The sequence below is a fragment of the Convolutriloba macropyga genome, chromosome 4, assembly GCF_964194025.1.
Source record: "Convolutriloba macropyga chromosome 4, txConMacr16.3, whole genome shotgun sequence".
Classification (NCBI taxonomy): Eukaryota; Metazoa; Xenacoelomorpha; order Acoela; family Convolutidae; genus Convolutriloba; species Convolutriloba macropyga.
The window spans coordinates 53491066-53515553 of NC_134471.1; the positions used below are offsets into that span (position 1 = coordinate 53491066).

Sequence of the window (24488 nt, forward strand, 5' to 3'; positions counted from 1 at the left end):
GAACTAAATCAGAGCTGGGCTTTTTGTGTTTTTGTTTTGCTTTTTTCATACAATTAATTTTTCTATGATCGTAAGATTTCTATGTGGGTTACAATTGGCGTACTAATTTTCGACTCATTTGACTAAGCGTCTGTATCTGCTATAGAGTCCCAAGACAAACTAAGTCAGCAAAAACTCGAAGCTTTACTTTGGTTGGTGGTTTGAAAGCTTCGGTTTAATCAGCATTACGATATGTTTACTCGGTAAACTTAGTTCAATTTTGACAAGCGATCGGTAAGCTCAAAGTGAGACTTCATTACTAACTTCGTTATAACCATTTCCAGCTTCTATTATTCTATCCAGCAGTCGAGAAAAATTTTACATTGTAGTTTCTATCTATCTCATTTTTTGATCAAATTAAGTTTGAGTTGTATTTTGACAGCTGTTGCTAAAATATAGTAAAAATTTGTTCACTCTTGGTAATTGAACAAAATTAATCAGCTGTTAAGAGTGCATTCACGATTGTATTAATCCGCTGGTAATTTTATTTCAGCGAAGAAATAAACATTATTTATCTTCGTGTATTGGTGATTAAAACTGACGCCTCATAAAGTAAGTTTACTTTTACTTAAATTTTCTTGGACTCTTTAATTTTGAAATGAAATTGGATTTATCAAATTATGTAGGCTCTGCTCATTTCGATGCTCTTTTTCAGATAAATAGTTATAGTTTAATTCACAATTTCTTACTAAGAGACCTTATACGTCTATTTCTGAATGGAATTTTAGAAAGCATGTTGCTTGACGTTAAATTCAGTTAATTCAACTTCCGTTTCCAATTTCACGTGTTATGATACTCACGATTGGCTGCAACAGCAAAAAAACTTTGTTTTTTTTCTGAAAGGAATATTTGGTTTTTAATTGCTATCAAACGAAGTTTGTATCAATTATATTAGTCCTGTCGGTCTGCTTTATGCATTTTTTGCTTGGCCGATTTTTCGTCTGACCCATTTGACTTTTCATCCTCAAGAAGGGGATAAACAGGTAGCGCCCAGCGGGCATTAAGTGCTCTTAGAGCCTTTCAGCTTACTAGTCTTCAAATATGCGATTCACAGAATCTGTTTTGGATACTTATACTTATGGTTCACCCCCCCCCCCCACTGTTGCCACCCCATCAGCCCCTGGTGCACCCCCCGCTGCGCTCACTTACCCCCCTTCAATTAAGCTAAAGCTAGCCCCAATAAACCGTGCCTAGCGACTGACAAAGCCAACTGCTCGCCGGTCGTTTGAGAGCAATTCGCCCGACGTTAGTCGGTTATGTTACGGATTTGTAACAAAGCTGTTCTTGCGTTATTGGACTCATTTTTGCCAGATTGTTCTTCCTAAATGTTCGGACAATTGAAAGAAAATTACTTCTACATCAATTTTACTACATCAATTTGCAACAAAATGCTGAAATAAAATTTGGTCAGTTTTTCCCCCAAGAATTAATGACCTTACAAGCTGGGGTTTGTCGCACAGACGTAAAAAATAATGTTTGGCGCCTGTTTGCTATCAGTAACTGCCTTTTGCAAGTGTTATGAAACGAGATACCTTTATAAGAAGTTATTAATTGCTCTCAAACGAAATTTGTAGCAATTATATTTGTCCTGCGCCCAGCGGGCATTAAGTGCTCTTAGAGCCTTTCAGCTCAAACTGTTTTGGAGACTTATACTCGCTTATACTTATTGAGTGAAGGGCGGTTCTTAGAGGTTGAGACACCCCCACATATTGACCCCCCACTCCCACTTTTGCCTCCACCCCCCACGCGCTGTTGCCCCCCCCCCCCGCCCTCACTGTTGCCACCCCATCAGCCCCCGGGTGCACCCCCACCCCGCTGCGCCCCGCCCCTTCAATTGCGCTAAAGCTAGCCTAGCTAATCCGTGCCGAGCTACGGACAAAGCCAACCGCTCGCCGGTCGTTAGAGAGCGATTCGCCCAACTTTTGTCGGTTATGTTTTTAACTTCTTGTCCTTATTTCAACACAATAAAACCTAATTACTGGCAAAACAAAAATGAATAGCAAATGATTCAGATTTTTTTTATCGAACTCTTTGCTAGTTCAATGTTGAATGTCTGAATGAAGAAAAAGGTATTTTTGCGAATAGCTGATTTTTTGATGACGCTGATAAACAGTTTATAGTTGATTGTAATGTTGATCGATGCTGAAATAGTTGTTTTGTTGTTTGTTTTTTTTTCTTTCTATAGAATACTCAAAATCTTTATTGAAATTACTACGCTTCTAATTCCTGTTTTTTCAATCGTTTATTCAATCCAGTTAAATGGCCATAGCAGCTCAAATTTCATTTTTGTTTAACTATTTGAGTTTTTTGGACGATAATTGTTTGGGATAAACTTTGGGTAATATGTTTTGATGTTTTGATTGATTTTTTTTTTCGTTTTTTTATATGTTAGGATTGATATAGAACGAAGTGGTTCTTCAATAGCAAAGTTGTAGTGCTACAAATCACAGCCGATCGGGTGCAGAGCCGAAGGAGTAAAAGGTGCCGAATGATTGAATTTGACTGGCCAAATTATTTGATTCTACTAAACTAAATTACAACAAACATAAGAAATTGCGAACTAATCAGATTGTCGCCGCTTGATTAATATGATGTGCTGTCGGTCGCGCTACACTCGGCCGCTACGGCCAATCAAGTTGGAAAACGTTCAATTTTTATTCAATGTGACTGAATTTTGTACTTTAAGTAGAAAGCAAAAAAAAAGCAAAAAGTCAAAAAGCAGAACAGTTGGTAAATGCAATTTGCTGCGTAAATCGAAATCCAACCAAAGTTTTGATTAAAAATGCCTCAGCAGACTAAAACTGAATTGAGTAATGAACTTTCAAGACTTACAACACCATCGAGGACATGCGAAAACAGTTAAAGCAAAAAAAGAAATCGTACAAGAACAGAAACAATTAATCGACAAACAAGCTCAAACGATCTCAGAATAAAATCATGTCATTGAAAAACAAAAGCAGCAGATAGAATTGAAAGATAATGCAAACGCGTACCAGTGTGGAATGATTGATCAATTCCAATCGGAAGTCGCGATCAGAACAGTTCGCTATTGGAAAACTTAATGGGTCACAATATTCAAAATTCAACAAATTTTTTGGAGCCGTCGGAATTAAAGTTTTTTTTTCCAAAATTTATTAACAGAAACACTAACCATCTTATAATTTCATACAGCACATACAAAAAAATACGACATTCTGATATTTCTTATGATACTGGGATTCATTCTTATCCCTCTGCAACAATTATTGATTTGAGACAAACAGTCGAACAGAGTTCGTCAGGAGCAAAATGCCAATCTTTTCATTTTTCATGCGGGTCATAATAGTATAGATAAGGGTGTTTCGAGGGTGGCCGCAGCATCAATATTATGTGAAACTGTTACAAAAGCAATCAAAAAGTTGAAACCTCACAGAATTCTCATTTATGAAGTCCACAAGTTAAAAATGGCCATTATGGGCGTGAATCGAATAATATTGAAATTGGAGATTTCAATAAGCAACTGGGAAATATTGCTTCTGGAGTTAAACGGAACATTTAAATGGACAAAAGTAGAGGTTTTGAAATGCAACCTTAGAACATCCGAAATATCTAATAATGTTTACTTAAATTTGGCTGGAGTACAAAAATTGTCAAGAGTATTCGGAGCTATCATCTACAGCATAATATTACTGTGTCACAAAACAACATTGCACTGCGACAAATTCAGCGTTTTTAATCAATCCTTTGGTTGTGTGACTTGATGTTTTTTGTCAGTAAAAATGAGCTTTTCCAAACTAATAGTTTTTGCATTTTTACTTAGCACTTCAAATGAAAAATTTATATATTCTGTTATGTCACACAACCAAAATCATGATTATTATAATGAGAAAATTAGGTTCCGCTTTTTCCGATTGTTTAGTATTTGCAATATAGTTCTTTTACACTTCATGCGCTTGCTCCTAAGTGGTGATATTCATCTAAATCCGGGTCCTTTTTCTCACATTCGTGAATCGGACATGCTGATAGAAATAGTTACAAAAGATTGCAAAAATCTAAACATTTGTCTTTTCAATGCACGCAGTTTAAAAAACAAATATGACTTTTTCACTGACTTTTTGACAAATTTGACTCAAAACACAATAGTGGTCCTAACTGAAACTTGGTTGAATGCAACAGATATTTATCCAGAGAATTTTTTGAGTCCGAAACACAAATTTTATTCAAAATCAAGGTCATCAAAGACAGGAGTAAACAAGGGTGGGGGTGTTGCCATCTGGGTTCCTAGGACATATCTTCAAAACAGCGAAATGATCTAAATGTACTCAATGAAAGCTTTTTTGAGTCCTTATGTGTAGAAATATCTGGGCTGTCGCTTAGCAAAATCCTAATTAATGCTTAGTGTTGTCCAAATAAAAACTTGGGAAACTATTTCGTTGACGAATTAACATCAGAGACTTCCTCGGCATACTCAATCACTGACGAAGTTTTGCTTTTTGGCGATTATAATCTCAATTATTTCAACTAAAGAGAATCCACTTTACTGGATGAATTTGCGAGCAATTCCGCCTTACCTTGTCAAACACAGAAAAACCAACACGAGCCACCAGCCAAGGCGTAACACTAATTGATCATGGGTTTTCCAGCAAAAACCAAATTCAAGATGTTCAGATTTTTTCGCCATCAGTTGAAATGGATCACTTGATTGTTTTATACACAACCATTTTTCTTGTTGAACCTAAAAACAGGAAGCAAAATTTTATCAGTTGAAACAAAAGAAAGTTCGATGCAAATAAATTTAGTCTTGATCTTTCAAATCAGGACTGGAGTAACTTATATCAATGTGACGATGTAAATAGCATGTACAATGTTTTCATAAACGTTTTCAGTACTACTCTAGAGTTTCACGCTCCACTTATAAAAAGCTTTCAACCAGAAAGAAAAATTGCTTAAAAACCTCGGCTGACAAAAGAGCTGAGAGAGGAAATCTCCAAAAATAAGAGATTTTTTAATATCTGGAAAAAGAACCCATCGGTGCAAGCGCATACCGTTTTCAAATATCAGAGAAATTTGGTTAATAGGCGTTTAAAAACTGCCCAAAACGAGTTTTGCAAACAATTTTTCAAAGAACTACCAACAAGTAAAGAACAATGGAGTTTCATCAAAAAAAGAATTGGCAAAGAAAGGGAGTGTCTCGTTATAGACAAACTAGTCGATGGTAAAACAGAAGTAGAAAATGAACTTGATTTTGCAAATTATCTCAATAGAAGTTTTCAAAGACTAGGCTTATACAATGGACAATATGTGAGCGCTCCAAATATTTCTCTTATAGAAGTTAGGGAAAATTTTTGCTTCAGAACAGTTACACTAAGTGAACTATATGATGCCATCGATTCACTCGACAACAATAAGCCTCAGGGTCCAGGCGTTTTTAATGCTTGGGCAATCAAGCTTCCAATTGGAACCCACAAAATATTTTCCCGGAAAATTTAAAACTTGCTTTCATTAGTCCGGTCTACAAAAAAGGGGACGTAAAAATTTGCGAGAACTATAGGCCTATCTCAATTACTCCAATGTTTGCCAAACTCTTTGAGCGTATACTTCTCAATCAGGTTAACGAATTTATGCAAAACAAAAAAATTTTGAATGTTATAGTTTGGATTTGAAAAACATAAGTCTTCTACAGATTCTGTTTTGCACTTAATCGAAGCATTACAAGAAAACTATGATAACTTCATTTGCTGTTTTTATTGACCTAGCTAAAGCATTTAATTCAATATCGCACGAAATTTTTCTGAAGAAAATTGAAGCTTACGGTTTTTCAGAAAGTGCAGTTGAATTAATTGCTTAATTTCTTAAAAACAGACAGCACTGCGTTAAGATAAAAGATGTTTACTCAGAATGGTTGGAAACAAATCATGGTGTTCCACAGGGAACGGTTTTAGAGCCACTAGGTTTTCTTCTCTACATTAATGATTGTGGAGAAAAGGTACAAGGAAACTTCGACATAATTCAATTTGCTGATGACAAGTTTCCATTTGAGCAGAAACAATGTCAGCGAACTGGAAAAATGTGTTTCTGAAATACTGGAGAAAACAGATAATTATCTAAAGCAAAACAAATTAACCATGAATACCGGTAAAACTGAACTTCTTTGCGTCTCGAAGGAAAATAAAAATTTTGATCCAATAGTTTTTCGGGGACAAGAAATTAAACCAGAAATCACTGCAGAACCTTGGGTATAAAAATTGATTCTAAATTAAATTTCCATTTACAACTCAACAAAGTCCTATCAAATATGGCCACAGCGATTAGATCCATATACCTTTTACGTTACCAGTTACCTCTAAGCACGATTGATGCTATTCAAATCCCTAGTCCTTTCTCATTTAACATTCAGTGCTCTGTTTTTTCAGAACTTGAATTTTGCTGCAATGCAACGAATTAATCGACGAATCAATTGGGGAATAAAAGTTTGCTATATGAGAAAAAAGTTTGAGAGATCTACTGATCTCAGTAAAATCTGACATTTTGCCTGCAGAACTTTTAATAAGCCAGATGAGTGTTTCAAAACTTAAGAATGATATTTCATTATTGAAATCAGACGGCACTGAGAGTTTTTTGCTAAGTGGTAATGTCTTAGTAAGAAAAAACAACAGAACTGAACAGCTAATTCTCTTAAGGTCGAGCAGTCGATCATTACAAAAAAGAAGCATCCAAAAATGGAATAAACTTACGCGTGAAGTCCGCACTATCAGATCACGCTCAAAGTTTAAACGCATGTTAAAACAGCATCTGCTCCAACAATTCAAACTTGTACCGTTGGAAAGGAACGTTGATGGCTTCAAAAGTTATTTTTACCTTTAAATTACGGAACCACTAATTTTTAACATTGTACTAATTTTGTTTATATAATTTTAAACTTGTAATATTTAACCCCTGGGTTATATTTTTAATTTACTTGTTTAAACAAAAAAAGCAGAATTGAAGTAAAGCTGACAGTTTTGAGAAACTACCGCCGGTTTTGTTAAAAGAAGAAATTGACTTTAAAGAGCACAATTTAAAAAGGGAAAGAGCGAAAAAAGAGCTTTATCTTCTCTTTATTTCGTCTTCTTTTTTCTGTAAACGTTCTCCAAGCAGCATCAACTTTGTTTCTAAAGTTTGAATTACTGAATTTGATGGAAGTGATAATTATTATGAGCATTATAAAATTCGGCTACATTTTTAACTTTCCTTTAACGGAACGGACAGTTTTGATTGTATCAATTTTGATTGCATTTCATGTCTGAAGTTTGCTATAATTACAAGTTGGCACCGACTCACTTTAGTTTCTATTGCTATTATTTTCTTGAAATTTAGAACCCCTCAAACTGAATGATTCTATTGTTATCAATGTTATATCCAATGCTGCCCTTTTTGAAGCAAGAAAGGAAAAAAACTTGTTGGGTACGCCATTGTTCTGCATTATTTTTAGATGTTTTGCTTAGATCGGCTTGCTTTGCTGTACTTGGATGCTACTGTACTTGTTAATTGAAATGTAAAGAAATGAAGGAATGATTTGATTCTTGAACCGCACCGGGTGTTGGGGATGTGTTCGAAGTAATGAAGTCAAAGATCATTGAACGGACTACTTTATCATGTTTGACTTGCATTGATTCTCACTGTTACACTTCAGATTGTTAAATCGGAAACGAAGTTCCCACACTGAAATGTTGACCAATACAGGAACTTGTAGCACACAATTTGAGAGTAGCTCCAAATCAGAAAATAAATGGCAGTAAATTGAAATAGGATTGTTCAATTTTTTGCCATGTTCTTGAACTTATGGTTTTTTAGTTCAGTTTTAGTAATAATCCTACAGCTTTATATTTAAGATTCATTTTTTTCAGATAGCGCTGATGTCTAATGTAGAAATTAACATTGGTGGAAAATATGCATATCGAAGAGACTGTATCATTGGACATGGATCATTCGCCATTGTTTTCAAAGGTTGGCATTTGAGTGGGTATTAAACTTGTTGATTTAGGCCAGTAGGTCGAGTTAAACTACTACTAACTAGTGTCCATAAACAGTTGTTCGATGAGCTCAATTTACAAGAGCATTGAACTTATATTAGCGGTCCTATTAATGTTTATATTAATCGACAAAGAACTTAATGGAGTTTTTCTGGTATTGCTGTATTTACGGAAACAAAAATGGCCTGTGCTTGTAATCTAATTTTTCCAAGTTCTCGGTTTGCTAACTGGTGTCGTTAATTTATTACGGACGAATCATTAAGTACAGCTAGAATTGACTGCATCGGAAACTATGGCAGATTTTATAAAATCACAATTGCAGCTCAAACTGCGGTTCCTCATGAACTTGTTTTTGCTCGAAAAGAACATCAATAGATCAAATTGCATTATTGTTATAATGCTCAAATCAAACATCGATATCATTTTTATTCGTTGTCTCACCCAAAGAGTAATGAATACGATAACAATCCTGCAACCATAACAGATTCCATTTGGAAATTTTGAACAAAAGTAATTATCGAGAGGTGTAAGAAGAACGGAGAGATTTTTGCTTCGAATAGGAAAGCGAGTTGAGCCCTTTTATTTAACCTGAAGTGTGAAACGGCAGTTTAACAGCGATTTAAAGGCACCAGGCGGGATTGATCAACGTAGATTGTGATCATAATTGCTTTGAACATTTTTGTAGGGCGTACTCTAAAAGAGGAACCAAAGCGACCCGTTGCAGTGAAGTACATCCAGCAGAAAAATGTGAGCAAAAATCCCAAGCTGCTGCAACATGAGATATCCATCCTCAAGCAGCTTAAACACCACAATGTTGTGCAACTATATGACTGCTTCCAAGTAAGTCCAAAATTTACCAACCATTCCAATATGGCAATCTTTTCGGCATTAGGCGTGCAACTTAAGAAATGTTAATTGTTAAATGGCCAGAATGTTTAAATTGGGTGTTAGACAATAGAATTATTTATCCTGAACAGCGTAATTTTATTCTGAAGAATTTCGACTGTGTGCTAAGTTTTTTTCTCAGTAAAGACTGCACCACGAAATTTTAAACCCCGTGATTAGAACACACCATTACCGTATAACTACGGTATATAGTTGTTATGGATTCCTCCAATGGGGGGAGGGGAGAGGAAGAATGAAGAGGAGAGGAGAGGGTGTCTATTGTGGAGAGAGTCGATAGGTCATTGGTATTCACATACAAGTTTTGTTTCGTTCCTTGTAAATTAATAACTGTTGCATTTTCAGGATAAAGCAGGAATCCACTTGGTCATGGAGTTCTGCAATGGAGGTGACCTGCAGGACTATCTTAACAAGAAAAAAGTTCTCAGCGAACCAGTCATTCGCATGTTTCTCAAACAAATTGCATCTGCTCTCAAATTGATGGACGATAAGTCCATTGTGCATCGAGATTTGAAGCCTCAGAACTTGCTCTTGGCTTTCGACCCGCTAGTCAAGTGTCCTTTACCTGAAGATATCAGAATTAAAGTGGCTGACTTCGGATTTGCTAGGTTGGTTCTGTTCGGTGTTGAAACTTCGCGATCCGTACTAAGAAGAATGAGGTCGTTTTGCATTTTATTGAATTCCATGACGTCCAACTTGTCATTTAGCTCCATTTAGCTTTTTATGTTAAGAAATGAAACACTGAAAGAGAAATAAAATCAGCTTCTCCAATCTTCAGTTTTATATATGCCAATTTTATCCGATCATTATTTTTCAGGTATCTCGAAGTGGATGCTATGGCCGTGACTCTTTGTGGGTCTCCGATGTATATGGCACCAGAAGTCATGATGCATCAGGAGTACGATTCGAGAGCAGATATCTGGTCAGTAGGGACCATTATTTTCCAGTGTCTTGTTGGAAAGGCCCCATTTGTCTTCCCAAATCCTCAGAAACTTCGAGCGTTTTACGAGAACAACCCAAATTTGCGGCCAAATGTCCCAGAACACGCTTCGTCGAGTCTGAAGTCTTTGCTACTAATGATTCTCAGAAGGGATCCCGAACATCGATGCACTTTTAAGGAGTTCTACGCTCATCCGTTTTTAAATACGGATGCAATTTCGAGTCAAATTCCCAGTCAAAATAGGCACCAAAGTGGGCATGGCAGCGATGGTTCGAATAACCCTTACCAGATATATAGCAAGACTGCTCCTCAAAGTTCTAGAAGGTTGCCTCCTGATGCTGAAGATGATTGTGATGAGCGGTGGAGTGGGAGGATTTCGGGAAGTCCAGTTTTGACCGGAGGATTCATTGGAGGGGGTTCACCTAATTCGTCTGGGAGAGGTGACAGACAAACCAATATGTTTCAACTTGGTTACAGCCCCCCACAGGGGATGCCAACAGTGCCAGCCGGAGTGCAGCAGATGATGACCAGGAGGAGGTCTTCGGATGCAAGCGAAGAAGAGCCAAGATTGCCTGGTGAAGGGCCGACTTGTGGAGTGACTGATCAAGTCGTATGTCATGTGAGTGAATCCTAAGTTTTCATTTAATATGATATGTTGACACTATAGACCGTTTGTTTCACGGAACAACGGATTCTCTAAATTTTAAGTAATGGCATCCTTGATTAGAGTTCCGAAATGAGAACATTTTAGGACGATGACGAGTATGCTCAGAATATGTCCTCAACAATCACAAGCGACTTGGACACCCCTGAAGGATTCGTATTGGTCCCGAGCAACATTGATGAGTTCGGTCGTGTGATTAAACCCTCAACTAGTCCGCCTCAGAACATTCCATATCCCCAGAACCACCAAACGAGAGTAAACAGAAACAGCGATGCAAGTGATCAAAGTCCGTTTTATAGCCAGCAACCTCAGCCTTACGAACGGCAAACTCATCAGCACGTTTTGAAACAGAATAATCAGTTACAGAATCAGTATGGTTACACAGTAAGCAATCAGCAACAGAATGTGAAGCTTTACGCACTTGGCCACAATCAGACGCCTGCTAAAGGCTCTCAGCCAATGCAACGACCTCTCGGTAGTGTGAGCCCAATTGATAGACATAGGATCATTACTGATTCTCAAGGTTGGAACTTAGAAATCTTGTACTTTATATGAAAGTTTATCACTCGAATTTTTTGGGTTTTACGGATTAGGTAGTACAAAAATGATGAAATTTGGTTGATATTGCTGACCTGCGTTATTGGGGACTTTTGATAATACGCAATCACTCTTGTATCAGCTGAAAAATGATAGCAATGCTATGATTGCAATCTTTGAGAGTCTAATCGAACTAGAGGTGTGTTGGCTAACCGAAGAGTAGTTGTGGTACAGAAAATAGGATGTAAAAAGTCATCGCTGCACATTTAACGAAAGATTTTAGTTCAATATGGTAAAATAGTCGACAGCAGAGTTACAGTGACTGGTTTTTGGTTCATGTAATACTCTAAGGGAGCGAGAAAATAGGTGTAGAAAAGTTTTCACTGACAGAGCCAAAATTTTTCTTATGTGCTGATTTCCCAAGTAAATTGCTCTAAAACGAAGGCCTTTGTTAATAGCCGCAAAGCGATAGCTGAGGCTATTATTGACCTTCTCTTGGTTTTTACAGGAAGGGGAGTATTGGTTTTCAACTGGTCTCTTCTTTTGTTTTTACAGGAAGTAGTTCTGTTCATGCGGCATTTTGAACTAAAAGCAAAAGTGAGTAAAAGTATCATGGTGAACAGATTTTGCATAGCGAGAGAAGTTTGATGCTCATGATTTGAAAAGTGTTTTTGACAGAATGGAGCATATAGATAACCCTCTTTAGCCTTATTTTCGTCCAATTCGCCCCTGTTTTTGGTTGTAATTTGGTTTTTTTGCGAAATGATTTTCAATTGATATTGTTTAAATTTGTAACCCATAAATATCATTACAAGAGTGTTTTTGAGAGCCTAAACAAGCGTTTCAAGTGTAAAATGGGCACAGTTTTAAGTTTTTAGTTAATTTTGGTTTTTTTTTCATGGTTTTCTTCATTTTTGGATTTTCAAGATTTTTGGGTTTTTATTTTCGAAATTCAGTGCTTATGGCAATTTCCTTCCTTTTAATGTGCCATGCATTGGAATCCTCTTTCTAGCGCGGGAATTTACAATTTTACAAATGCTTATCCAATTTTGGCAATTTGTCTTTTTGCACCTTCGGTGATTTCATTTTCGTTTTCTGAATAATCGAGATTTTTGATTTTGCGTCTTCAAAATCTAATAAAATTATTCAAGAATATTTTAAGAATAATTTTTAGATTTTTGAAAATTTAATGTTTCGAATCTTTTCTCTTATAATTCTTTTCCTTCCTTTTGTTTTTTTTTGTAGAGGAGAATGGCAGTGTGTTTTTCTCAGCATAAAGGCTAAATAATGAGATGTTTTTGTTTTTTGGTTGTTTCTTCTGTTCAGTTTTGTTTTTTAATAGCCGCACAGAGATAGCTGTAGCGGAGCTATTATTGGCCCCCTCTTGTTTTTTTATGTGTGTTACGATTTTAACTTAATTGCGTACGTGATGTCATTTTTCACTCTCAGTGGAGCGAATTTAAGTTGTTCATTCGCGTGAATATGTTTTTGGTCACATTTGACTTACTCTCAAAAATGACTTCCTCACTCTCAAATTGACTTTTTAATTGCTCTTGAACGAAGTTCATAGCAATTATTGTATACGTGTTGGTCTTTTTTATGCAAATTTTTTGCTTGACCATTTTGCGCTTTTCTTCTAGAACATTCTCTGACTTCTCAGGTGACTTTTTCATGCTTTCGCTCTTCATTTTGGAGTGATCTCTTTTGCTCTCACTCCAAAGTAAAGCTAGTTGCAAAAATAATATCGGTTGCAGCATAGCAAGATGAAGGGCCTGATAGCCGAGTGGGCAGTGGTTGTGGTCAGGGATTGAGAGGTCAATGGTTGGAATCCCGGCGTGGTAAACTGCTTCTGCACCCGCAAAGAAAATATTATTTAGGTTACACCCCCTGATTTAAATTGCCTCGCCTGTCGTTCAAGAGCAATTCTTCCGACATTTGTCGGTTTTTTTATAAGGGTCCTTAAGAGCAGCTAATAGAAGCATCAATAATCTATTCAGGTTCATAACCAAAGTATATATATCGCTGCATTCAATGAAAAATTTTGTCTCTTCTATTTTTTTGAGATTGCAGATCTACAAAGCTGTTGTTGCTATTTTCTGTCAATCTGCCGGCTATCCACATTCCAGCATTTGTCCTTATAGCATTTTCGTGGGACTATGGTTTCTATAGTTTAGTTGCTCTGGCTTTATCGGTTGTTTTAAAATTTTAATCAATCTGACCTCTTTCCTAGGTGATTTTTTTTTCATTTCTTGTTTGCAATTTGTTTCATTTTTTATAATTTGGAACTGAGATTTTTCTGAACTACAGTTTAAAATTTTTAATTGATTATGACCTTCTGAAAAAACTCTTGGGGCCTCAGTTTTACTGTGAAACGATTTTTTTGCTTTTTTTATTCCGTTTCATTTGTCTTTTTCTTGATGAATTTTATTTTTGCATTAATTTTAACTCATTTTGTTTAAGCTGTTGCCAATAAGAAAGATTTATATCTAATTTTTATCTCATTTGCTGTGATGCCAAAACAAATATCTTGATTCCTTACTTTTAGTATCCTTTCTCGTACAGAAAAATACAGTTTAGTTGCTAGGAATGTCTGCCTTATGAATTCGCAATGTGTCTTTTGGCCCGCAGAGTTGATTGCGGTGTTCTCATTCTTCTAGTATTGTGTTTTATTTCATGACAGTGTTTAGCCCTATCAGTTTTTGTCAGCGTATCAGTATTTGATCTTTCCAAGAATTTCAACCGTTTTTCAATGTTGCCAATCGTTTCATGAAATGAATCTTTGCGGTATCAAGATTTCACTTCGTTTTTTAGGCAAAACCATTTATTTTGTTCAAAATGCATGCGGCTTTTTTGATCTTACTGGATGATACCGTGATCCTTTTGCTTCTAACTTTTGACAATGACGCCAATGCTTTCTTGTTATGACAGCAGTGTGAATTTTACAAATTTTTTTGATCAGATCTGTTGTTAAAGAGTTCCTGTTTTAAGTCAGCGGTCATTGTTTTTGGCTGCAAGTACGGTTTTATGTGAAACTTTGATGCTTGGAGTCCGTTCCGGAATTCTTCCGGCTATTTTTTTTCTTTGTCAGCAGGATTTTTTACGAATATAAGACGTCACAATCACTTCAAATCTGCTTTTGGTTCATTCATGAAATTTCATTTGAATTGCGTACGTGACTTCATTTTTCACTTTGGAGAGTGTTTTTTGTTCATTTGACAGATAAAATTTTTGGTCACACGTGACGCACCTGGCTCAAAAATGACGTCTTCACTCAAAAATTGACTTTTCCTTACTTTAATTCAAAGAGTTAAGGTCAAATGAGTGCTTGTCACTTTTGTTGTAGTGTATTTGAGGCCGGATTAAAGAAGCAGCAATAAGTAAAACAGATTTTCAATCAAAACATAACGTATCACCATTTTTAAAAAAACATCTACGAAGCTATTGCGGCTATTTTCTGGCAATCTTCCAACTATGTTTTTAATGCAAATTTTCGGTCAACCGATTGACGTCAAAAGCGGGATAAACTTGTGCAGTCCAAACATAGTTAAGTCTCTGAGCACCTCTTTTAGAGCTTCGCTAGTCTAAATGTACAATTCATCGAAGCTGCTCAGAAGACAAAATATAGCGTAGAGGAAGATTTTCGGACGGTTTCGATTGTATCTTCTACCCCCCTCTCACTCGTCCATCCAAAACCCATCTCGCTCGGCCCACGACTTTTGAGACTGCACTCAGCTCACCCCTCCCAAGTATTCCCCTCCAACCCTGCAATTTATTCAGCTACAGTATTTTTTTTGAAATTTAATGGTATGTACGGGAGCAGTTATTTCAATTATTTGATAATTGTCAGCTACGTTCTACCAGTTTGCAGTTAGTGGTATGTTTTAGGCAGTTAGTGGTATGTTTTAGTGGTATGTTGCTTTTTCGAACCTATAGCCTTTCTCCCTTTTTTACCTAAATTCGTTTTTGGCAATGCTGTTGTCTTTTCTGATTCGATTGGTTTAAATTTGAAGTAGATTTTGCAATGAGAGCGATGAAATTGAGTCTAATTTTGTTCTGTTTTCTCTTATTTTGACGTTTTCGACCTATTCTTTTTGCCCATTGCGATTTGTATCCGGTTGTTCCTACAATTAGCTTTTAAGGACTGCTGGGTCATCTGACAAGTTCAGAGATAATAATTTCAGCGGCTTAATTGTTAGGTATTTTCTCTACGCTGTTGTGCTATTTTGTATGTCTAGGTTTGTGAACCAAGTTGCAGTGGTGCTTGATTTAGAAAACAAACCGAATCTGAAAAAAAAATGCAAAAATTATAAACTTAAAGAACTTGCCAAAAATTTAATTAGTTTCATATTCAATAATACTAGAATGAGATAAATTGATCAATTTGATAACAATCAACAATATACCAATAAACATCACATCAGACATGGATATAAAGTCAACCCGGACAAAAAGAGCTGGTTACTCATATTTTATACCCGTTTATTAATTTATGATTTAGAAAAAACATTGATAGTAGCTCCCTATTGTCACGCAATAATCTCCGATAAATCAACTCACTAAGATGAACTATTTCACTTTTTTTCAAACGACTCCAAATCCATAGGCAAAACATTTAGCCGAATCAAAATATTATACAACAAGTTCTTGGAGTTTTCAAGCGACCTTTTTTGTGTGGCAGTTATAGTTATTCGAGCTCGGATTTCGCCTCTTACTTGGGCTCTTGTTGTCTTACGAGAAGCAACATAACCATCACTGAACAAATCCCGTGGCCGATGACAGATCGTTTCTTTGATCAATGCCTTGAAAAACAAGTCACAAACTGTTTCAATGTCTAAATCACTGAATAAATCACTGCTTTGAGCTGTCGATTTTTTTCTTGAAGCAAATGGTTCAAGCGAGATGCGTTTCTGAAGTAATATGCGATTTAATTATGACCGACTAGTTCGGCCATATGAAAGTATTCCATATAATAAATAACAGGTTTAGCATATGAATTGTAACATTCAGTTAAGGATGTTTTTTGGTATGAAATTGTATGCACGATACAGTAATCCGTTGAGTTTGGCTAACTTTTTACAGGCGTAATCAGCATTGTCCTTAAACGATAGTTTTGTGTCAATATGGACACCGAGATATTTAATTGAGTTTGTTTCTTCAATGGGTTGATCAATCAATTTGAAGCAGTTGTTGACCTGTCTTTTGCCATAGTAGGAAACTTTGCACTTCTTAACATTGAGAGTTAATTTGTTGGAATAAAGCCACGCTGACAAACTATCAAGGTCACTTTGAAACATTTTTTGCGACTGAATTGAGTAACTTTTATGTGAAATTGCCGTATCATCGGCAAAGAAAGTTATTTGAGAGTTCTCTGCAGTTTTCGTGAAATCGTTCACATACAAGAGGAACAAAAGTGGTCCTAGTACAGATCCTTGTTGAACACCAAAATGGATAGTTGATATCTGAGATTTTCCATTGTTCTTTTCGACATATTGCTTACGATTATGTAGATTATTTTTCAGTAAATCTTAAATTTTCCCCGGAAAACCATCTTTTCAAGCTTAAGAAGAAGGAAGCTGTGGTCAATTGTATCCAAGACTTTTTTAGATCGCTAAAATATTTCATACCATTCATTGATTTGTTTTTTGTATCACGAACAAACTCAGTAATTTCATTCAAGGCACTAACACTTGAAAGAATTCTTCGAAAACCGAATGGATATTGACTGATTAACTTATGTTTTTCAATAAACTTGGTCATTTGTTGAAAAACACTTTTTCATTTATTTTTCCAACGACGGGAAGCAAACTTATAGGACGATAATTAGACGGGGGTCGTCCAATGAGCCTTCTTTATGTGAAGCAATAACTCGGGGTATTTTGACCTACTCTGGAAACAGTTTGTTACATATACAAAAATTTATGTAGTTTGAAATCGGTAGACAAATTACGGGAGCAACTATCCTAATCATCTTACTTGATGCCATCAAAACCCGCTAAATTTGAAAATTTCAGTTTTTTATTTCAAAAACAGTTTTTTCACTTATCAAAAAGAATGCAAACGTGTTCTCGTTCGTGGGTTTTCCTCTAGCAGGATATTGCTTGGAGATAAATTTAGAATTTAACTTTTCCCCTACTGAGGTAAAAAAAAATTTTGAACTCTTCAACATCAAAATTTGGTGCTGTTTTCTTTTTTCTATTTGTTAGTTCATTGTATATGCTGAAAATGCCTTTGATCCGACATCTATTCAAAGTTACATCAAAAAAATGTTTTTTTATGTTTTCTAATTTCGTCAACGTAATTATTCCGTAATTTTATGTACAGTGCTCTAATTTCAGAGTCATTGTGATTTTTCATTTTTTATGCATCTTGTCTTTTTTCCTGCAGTTGCTTAATTTTTTGGTTTATCCAACATTTGTCTTTATATTTTTTTCTTTTCTAACGCGCAAAAACGATCAAAACAAGAAATTACTGATTGTGCAAATTTTGGCATGTACCTGGGATCATTAACGTCCAAACTATTTAAATAATTAAATAAGAGGAAGAGTAGCTTAAGAATTTTATCGTTCTTGTTCGATTTCGAGAAATTCCTACTTATATTTTCCTCTCTTCGTTGTTTTTGCGACGTATAATCAAAAATATTATATGACAGGGCATAGTGATCGCTGATGGATGTTTTAGCAGTTTCAACTCTTTTTTTTCTCTCTTTGTTACCAGATGATCAATACAGTATTTGATGATTTTAGATTACCTAGTAGGTTCAACATTTTGAATTTTTGGTCCGAAACTGGTCAAAATTTCAATATATTGATTTACATACAAACTTGATTTGTTTTTGATACTGTCGATATTAAGGTCACCAACAATTGCAAAATTCTCATCAATTTTCTTTAAGCTGAATAAATTTTTTTTCTAAATATTTTCTCTAAATGATTCAACTCGCATGCTAGGCGGTCTATATAGCAAACATAATTTGAGATTATTTTTTCCAGATCCAATTTTATTGCTTATCGTTTCAAAAATTGCCTGACAGTCAATCACACTGTAAGAAATTTCATCGCTCACAAAAACGCTAAACCCCCCCCTTTGTTTTTTCGGTTTTTGGCTATTATTTTTGGTACCCTTTTAAAGTATATAGTTCCAAAGTGTCATTATCTGTCAGCCAAGTCTCACAAAGAGCAATAATTGCCGGTTTATTTGTTAACGTACTTAAAAAAACTTTCAACTCATTGTGATGGCATCTCAAAGAACGAATATTGAGGTAAAATAAAGTTAATGTTTGTTTAATACCGCCATGATTAAAATGTCCCCAGTCCTCGCCAAAAATCTTGTCACTTGTTGTACCCATCGCTTTATTAACCGTGTCTATTTTTTGGTTTTTCGTTGGACAGCAATATTGAATCGTTGGCGTTTCTTTAGATCCGCGCGGATCCTTATTGTTGCTCATAGTCTCACTGTTACTGTCGCCTATATGCCTCCTTCTAACTGCTTGTCCTATTAAGCTGTCAATGTCGGTTTCACTGGCCACAATCTGACTTTATCATGAACAGTCTGTACCTTCGATAAACAATTTGACGTTGTAGTTATATGCAGTTGTAATCAGTCTGTTATCCTCCGCGGTTTTTTGTAATTCACGCTGTTTCTTTGGTAGCCATTCGCGTATAAAGGTTGGCTGTTTATTGAACGGGTTTTCGTTTTCCCTCTCCGCCAGCATGGTACGTCTGTTGTAAACGGAATTCTTGTGGTTAAATTAGGAATTTGACAATATTAGGGGAGCTCGGAGGGCATCCTAGAAAATGACAGGCCTTGAGTTCATCAGCAGATAACTTAATTCCAAGGAATTTGTCTAAAAAGTAACACACTGAGTAAATTAGATCCGTGTTTTTAAGTAGAGGCATATTGCTAATTATGACACAATCTTGCGAACTATATTTCTCCTGCTCACTAATTCTCTTTTTCACGAAGTAATGTCATTTTAAGTTCAATTATAATTTTATCCTTTTGCTTGTTTTGAGCAACAAGGTAATCGATTTGTTGGGTTTTTTCCAGTAGATCTTTTGTAAGGACAGAGCATAAGGTTTTTAAATTGTTATCATCGATATTGTTAATAAGTTCACTATAGTTGGTCATTTTGCTGGCTAACAGTTTGATTTCTAGCGATCAATACACATTTTAGAGTTCAGAGCGAGAGAGAATTGCGAGAGAGTTCAAAGCGTTCAAATTATGTCTCGAATTTTGGAATTTGATTATTTTGAGGTTGATTTGAATTGAATTTACGTTTGAATTAAAAATTTGGAGAAATTTTCAAGTTTAGCTATTTTAAGCTTCAACAGCGAGATATTTCAGTACTATAATTTGTTGGGGTAGTTTCTTTTAACTTTGTAAGTAACTTTGCAGCCAATTTTCGTACAACCCATAACGGCGCAGAGGTATACCCAAATCGTCACGGGCAAATCTGCTGGATGTGTGTATCCCTTTTTCGTTTTCCATATGTTAATACATTGAAATTAACATCATTGCGAGAAATAGATACCTCAGCAAATTCCAGAAAAATTGAGAGGAATTTCACATAAGTGTCCAAATTTTAACCGCGGAATTGAGATAAGAGCTTGCACGATTTACGTATCTGTTTTTTGTCACTGAGCGAACTCTCCGAACTGAATGTATCTATATTCCCTATTTATGCCTACTTTAAGGCACGCTTTTGAGAATGTAAAAGTGGTTTGAATCTTAATAATACATCATATAGGCCTTACTTCTCATTTTGGCCGCTTATGAGCAATTTGTTGACCTTATCATGAATTGTGAAAAATTCCTCAATTTCGTAAATATCGTAACGTGTCTATAATATAAATCTCATCTTACCTGCGGTAAAGTTTCGTTCTTTAAGGAAGGTTTTCAGAAGGGGTCATTATGATAATAGTCGCTATGGATCAATGGAGGTATTTTTCAGTAAAAAATAAAACATTTTTTTAGCGTACGATTTTTTCTTGCTTTTATCGACTAATGACAGTTTTTTTATTGAATTATTCCGTAAATCGGTAAAAGTTTAATTTATTTGATACACAAGCTATCAATAGACACCTTTTAACAAACATTTGTCAATAGTCACCTGTAAATAGACGAAAAAAATATTGAATCAACTTAATTGAATGATTTCATTTGACGAACTCAATCGGAAATCACTCATTAGTTGAAACAAGCGATTTTTACTAAGGCTGAAATTTTCGGGTATACTTCAGCGGCGTTATGCTTCAGAATTTTGTTTCTCGTCATAGAGATCAAGGTGAACATTTGTTACAGCAGTTTTGTTTTCTGTCGAGATCCGACTATTTGGTTTATTAAAAAATTAATTAGTCAGCGAGCTCGTTCGATAGAATTTTTTTATTTTTTTGTTCTGATCTAAGTTTTTCAGTCATACAGTTTTGATCGGTTAGTTTATGCTTTTTTACTTAACTCACGAAAATTTGATTTCCACACCTACTTATTATATTACGATAACATTTCAAGGTCAATAGAGTGCAATATGATAGATGGCACATTACTGAGTTCTCAAATTACTGTGAGAACATCGGAGAACTCGCGGGCAAAAAAGCCAAAATCGTCTCGCGCAGTGCAATCTTTTCCTTGCTTTACAATTTAACGAGTGCTTCCGTTTGAGCCCCCTCCCAGTATGTTATATACCCCCCCCCCCTCTGTAACACACGTGCTTTACATAGTAAACCATTATCTAAAAATTTGGCGCGTACTGCTGGGTGGTGCACATAATATGTATGCGCTAAGGTAGGGGCACAAACAAAGATCTCATTCGTCTATTGGTATGCCCTGCTTCAAAGTTTTTCAAAATTTTGTCTATGGTTCAAAAAGTTGCAAGCGCTTCCGGGCACTCGAATTTTCTCTGAATGTCCATAAGCGTTAACAGCTAACCTTGGCCATGTTTTGGCAAAGGTTTTTTGATTTAGGTGTGAAATTCATAGTAGGTTCACCTCCCCACAGTCCGGCACCTTCGCCAACTATCGGAGGAGGTGGTACCCAACAACAACAAAATACCTCCCCTCTATTCAACAGATCAAACTCCTTATCTGCAAATAAACAGTTCTATTACCCACAAGGTTAGATCACATTATAGAGTGTAATTTTTCTTGATATTGCCTCAATACGCAGTCGGGTTGGCTATCATAAAATTGCACGGCTAGTAAAAAAAACTATCGGAAAGACTGGCCTTCATTGAGTTTTAGTTTGCTTGCCTTTTTTTAATTTGAGATGCATTTTCAGGACAACCTCGACCGTCAGTAGGTTTGGAAGCGGCAGCACAACCTCAGCACGGTACGACACTCGCAAATCCATTCGATCATCAAGTAAAGGCGTTTCGAACATCTTCAGAACGGCTGACAGGATCACCTGGTACGTCTCGTCTCGTCTTCCATGTTTACTCTAGCGACAGTCACTTATGTACATCATTTCATCATCATGCAATTTTATATCAATCTAGATGATACCTGATGATCATTATACAATTTGCAATTCACAAATGGCTTGATTGACTTCGCTAAAATTTGAAGCCATCGTTTCAATCAACAGCCACGTTAAAAGCAGTCAATAGAGCTCTAGTCGACATAATTGGACAGTTGTCAGTAGGTTCTCTGCTTAAATCTTGATCAGACGAGGTCATATCCTTTTTTATAGCTGCGAAGCTGTAAGCTGAGCGTAGCTATATTGCGGTGCTCTTGGTTTTTTTTTTGTTTCGTCGTCTGACGCTTCATTTTCGTTTTACATTTGTTCTAGAACATTCTGTCTCGTCACTGCTTAAATGGCTTTTTCGCGCTTGATTTCACGCTTTCTGCGTGACCTAAATTGCGGTTATTCAGAAACAGAATCTGTTCCTAAAACAAAGTTGATTGTAGGAAAACAGATTCTATGGTCCGACAGCCGAGTGGTTAAGGCGACTGACTGTTGTAATCCGGAGATCGCCGGTTCGAGACGCGACAGGAAAAATTTTTTTGCACCCAAAAACAGCCTCCTTTGAAATAAACTTGTAAGTTTTATAGGCGGCGGCGATAACTATTATCAACTCACTTCTGTATCTTTTTCCATCTGTATTTTAAGGCACGCAAGTCTATTTCGCAGCTATTCCGGCAATCTGCCGGCTATGTTTACTTATACGGAAAAGACAAAAACATCAACAATAAAGAACAAGCACAGCAAATGTGCAAATTAAATCTCGAAAATTGTTTGCTTTACAAAGGAAATAATCAAGATTAACGTTTTGTGGCAGAGTTCATCGTTCTAAGTTTTTGATGCTAAGCATGCTTCAATTTGCAGGCTATATTGCTAAGAGTTTCCCCTCCAATACATCAACACCGCTGGTGTATTAATACAAAAGCGAAAGAAAGAAAATGAAAAGAATCAATTTCTCTGAAACAATTTATACAGTACAATTAATATTAATCAAATAAAGAAGGAAAGAAAGACTTTATTTTTCTAGGAAAGTTGATTGCACAGCAACAAAGTAGAGGTACATTTATAAGGTTACCAATGAACAAGGCGGCTCGGTAATGTGCGTTTGCACATGAAGTTCCGACCCCGCTCATCTACATTTTTCACTTAATTGTCTACATATCAAAATTAACATATCAACATATCGTTCAACAAACTACTAAAAGAATAAAACAATCTACTCTAGAGGGCCTATGAGACCTGTGGCTACAATAATATGACCACCAGAAAAGACGGCAATAAAAATCAAATAGTTACAAATAATAATTACGACCAAATCTCGTTGTCCATTTTTTGAAAACCACTAATAACCAAATCAAAATGGTATCAGATAAAATTTATACTCAGAGGATTAACCGGTACATTTTCGGAACAAAATATGGGACTTTTCTTCAATGCGACTTGGCAACAAGTGGACTAGAAATGAGAAAAAGGGGCAAAGTTTATTAAAACATTGCCTTTTTTAAAAGAATTAAACTCGAACTGATCAGAAACATTACGCATCAAAAGAAATCATTGAGAGAGTCTTTTAAACCTCAACAGAGAGCGACTGAGGCCTTTCGTCACCCAGGATATGTCACACGACTACAAAAAGAACAAATACAGGCAAAAACGAAAAATTTGCACGATAACGTTGTCCCCCCCCTCCCCCCCAATCAATTAAATAATAAGCTGATCATAAAAAACAATAAAAATCTTCGTTTGCAATTTTGCAGGTGACAACATTTGTAAAACAAATGAAGCCCATTATTGTGATACTGTGAAAAGAAAACAAAAACCTACAAAAAAGGGGCAAATATAAAAAAAATCACGAAAATTGGTTTTATGAAAACTAGTTGTTCCAATAAGAAAGACCATTTGAGGAAAGTAAAACCTTTATGAAGAACACACTGCATTTCAATAGATAAATGATGTGAATTGTATATAGAGATGCTTAGCTACACTTTAACAGAAATAAAATTGGCAGATCTCAAAAATCTATCAATTTATTAAAAACAAATTTTTTCAGAATTCATAGCCAACAAAAGTTGTCTTGCAACTACTTGGAAAACTAATCGCGACTGTTATTAATGAGACTAAAAAATAAGACTATAAAATAACATTAAATACAAGCTGAACTAATAAGTTTCACAAACAACTTTACGAAACCACAGTTTTGAAGCCATTAAAATTATAAGATATTAACCGCGAGAATGTAACATCTTCATTTGCGTGTCCGTTGATCATCATAACGTCTTTTTGTAAAACGACTATCACAAAGTGACAACAAAGAGAACCACAAAAACTGAAGTAACTTAACTTCACAAAATTCTGCTGAAACAAATTGTCTAAGCCCTAAAGACATCATTTAAAACGTTTAAACGATAGAAAAATTATAGTTTGATTCAACGAAACATTAAAAAGAGCTCTAAACAATGAGGTTAAATTACGAAAATGATACAATATAGTAAAATACGAAGTAAAAAACGCAAACCAGAACAAAAATGATAAGTTGAAGAATACTATTACTCTTTTTTTAGAAATTTAATTCGAAAGTCAAAATAACCATTAGCTATCTACTGATATCAAATATTAAATTCATTTGTTTCTCTATAGTTGGCCAGTGAGACCTTTAATTACACAATATTTGGCATATGACAACAAAAATTAACAACAAATAAAGGGCAAAAATAAAAAACTTTACCAATTTCTGCAAGAGAACGGTGTCGCAGCCCTTCAAACCATATGCTATGAAAACAAAATTTATGTTCAGTTTCAAATGTTGTAAAGTTTTTTTCAGTTCAATTGTTAAATAACGTGACAATTTACAAAAGAAACAAAAACAACAGCAAAAATGGGCAATTATGAACAAAAATCAGAAAATTTGGAATGAAAACTCGTAGTACCAAAAGCAAGAATACCTTCTGTTAAAACAATCGGC

At 35.6% G+C, this 24488-nt stretch overlaps 1 protein-coding gene across 3 annotated transcripts in view; it reads left to right on the forward strand.

Moving 5' to 3' along the window:
* LOC142337750 (uncharacterized) overlaps nt 1-24488 on the forward strand; it is a 32540-nt gene continuing 8052 nt past the window's right edge. The window contains exons 1-8 of one of the 3 annotated variants that reach the window (XM_075387242.1): nt 54-591; nt 7905-8004; nt 8716-8870; nt 9279-9541; nt 9751-10492; nt 10625-11060; nt 21034-21183; nt 21347-21475. In XM_075387242.1, the coding sequence (XP_075243357.1) occupies nt 7914-8004; nt 8716-8870; nt 9279-9541; nt 9751-10492; nt 10625-11060; nt 21034-21183; nt 21347-21475 (1966 nt within the window). In that variant the 5' untranslated portion in view covers nt 54-591; nt 7905-7913. Of the gene's footprint in view, nt 592-7904; nt 8005-8715; nt 8871-9278; nt 9542-9750; nt 10493-10624; nt 11061-21033; nt 21184-21346; nt 21476-24488 lie in introns of all 3 variants that reach the window. The other 2 variants (XM_075387243.1, XM_075387244.1) reach the window with 2 other exon arrangements.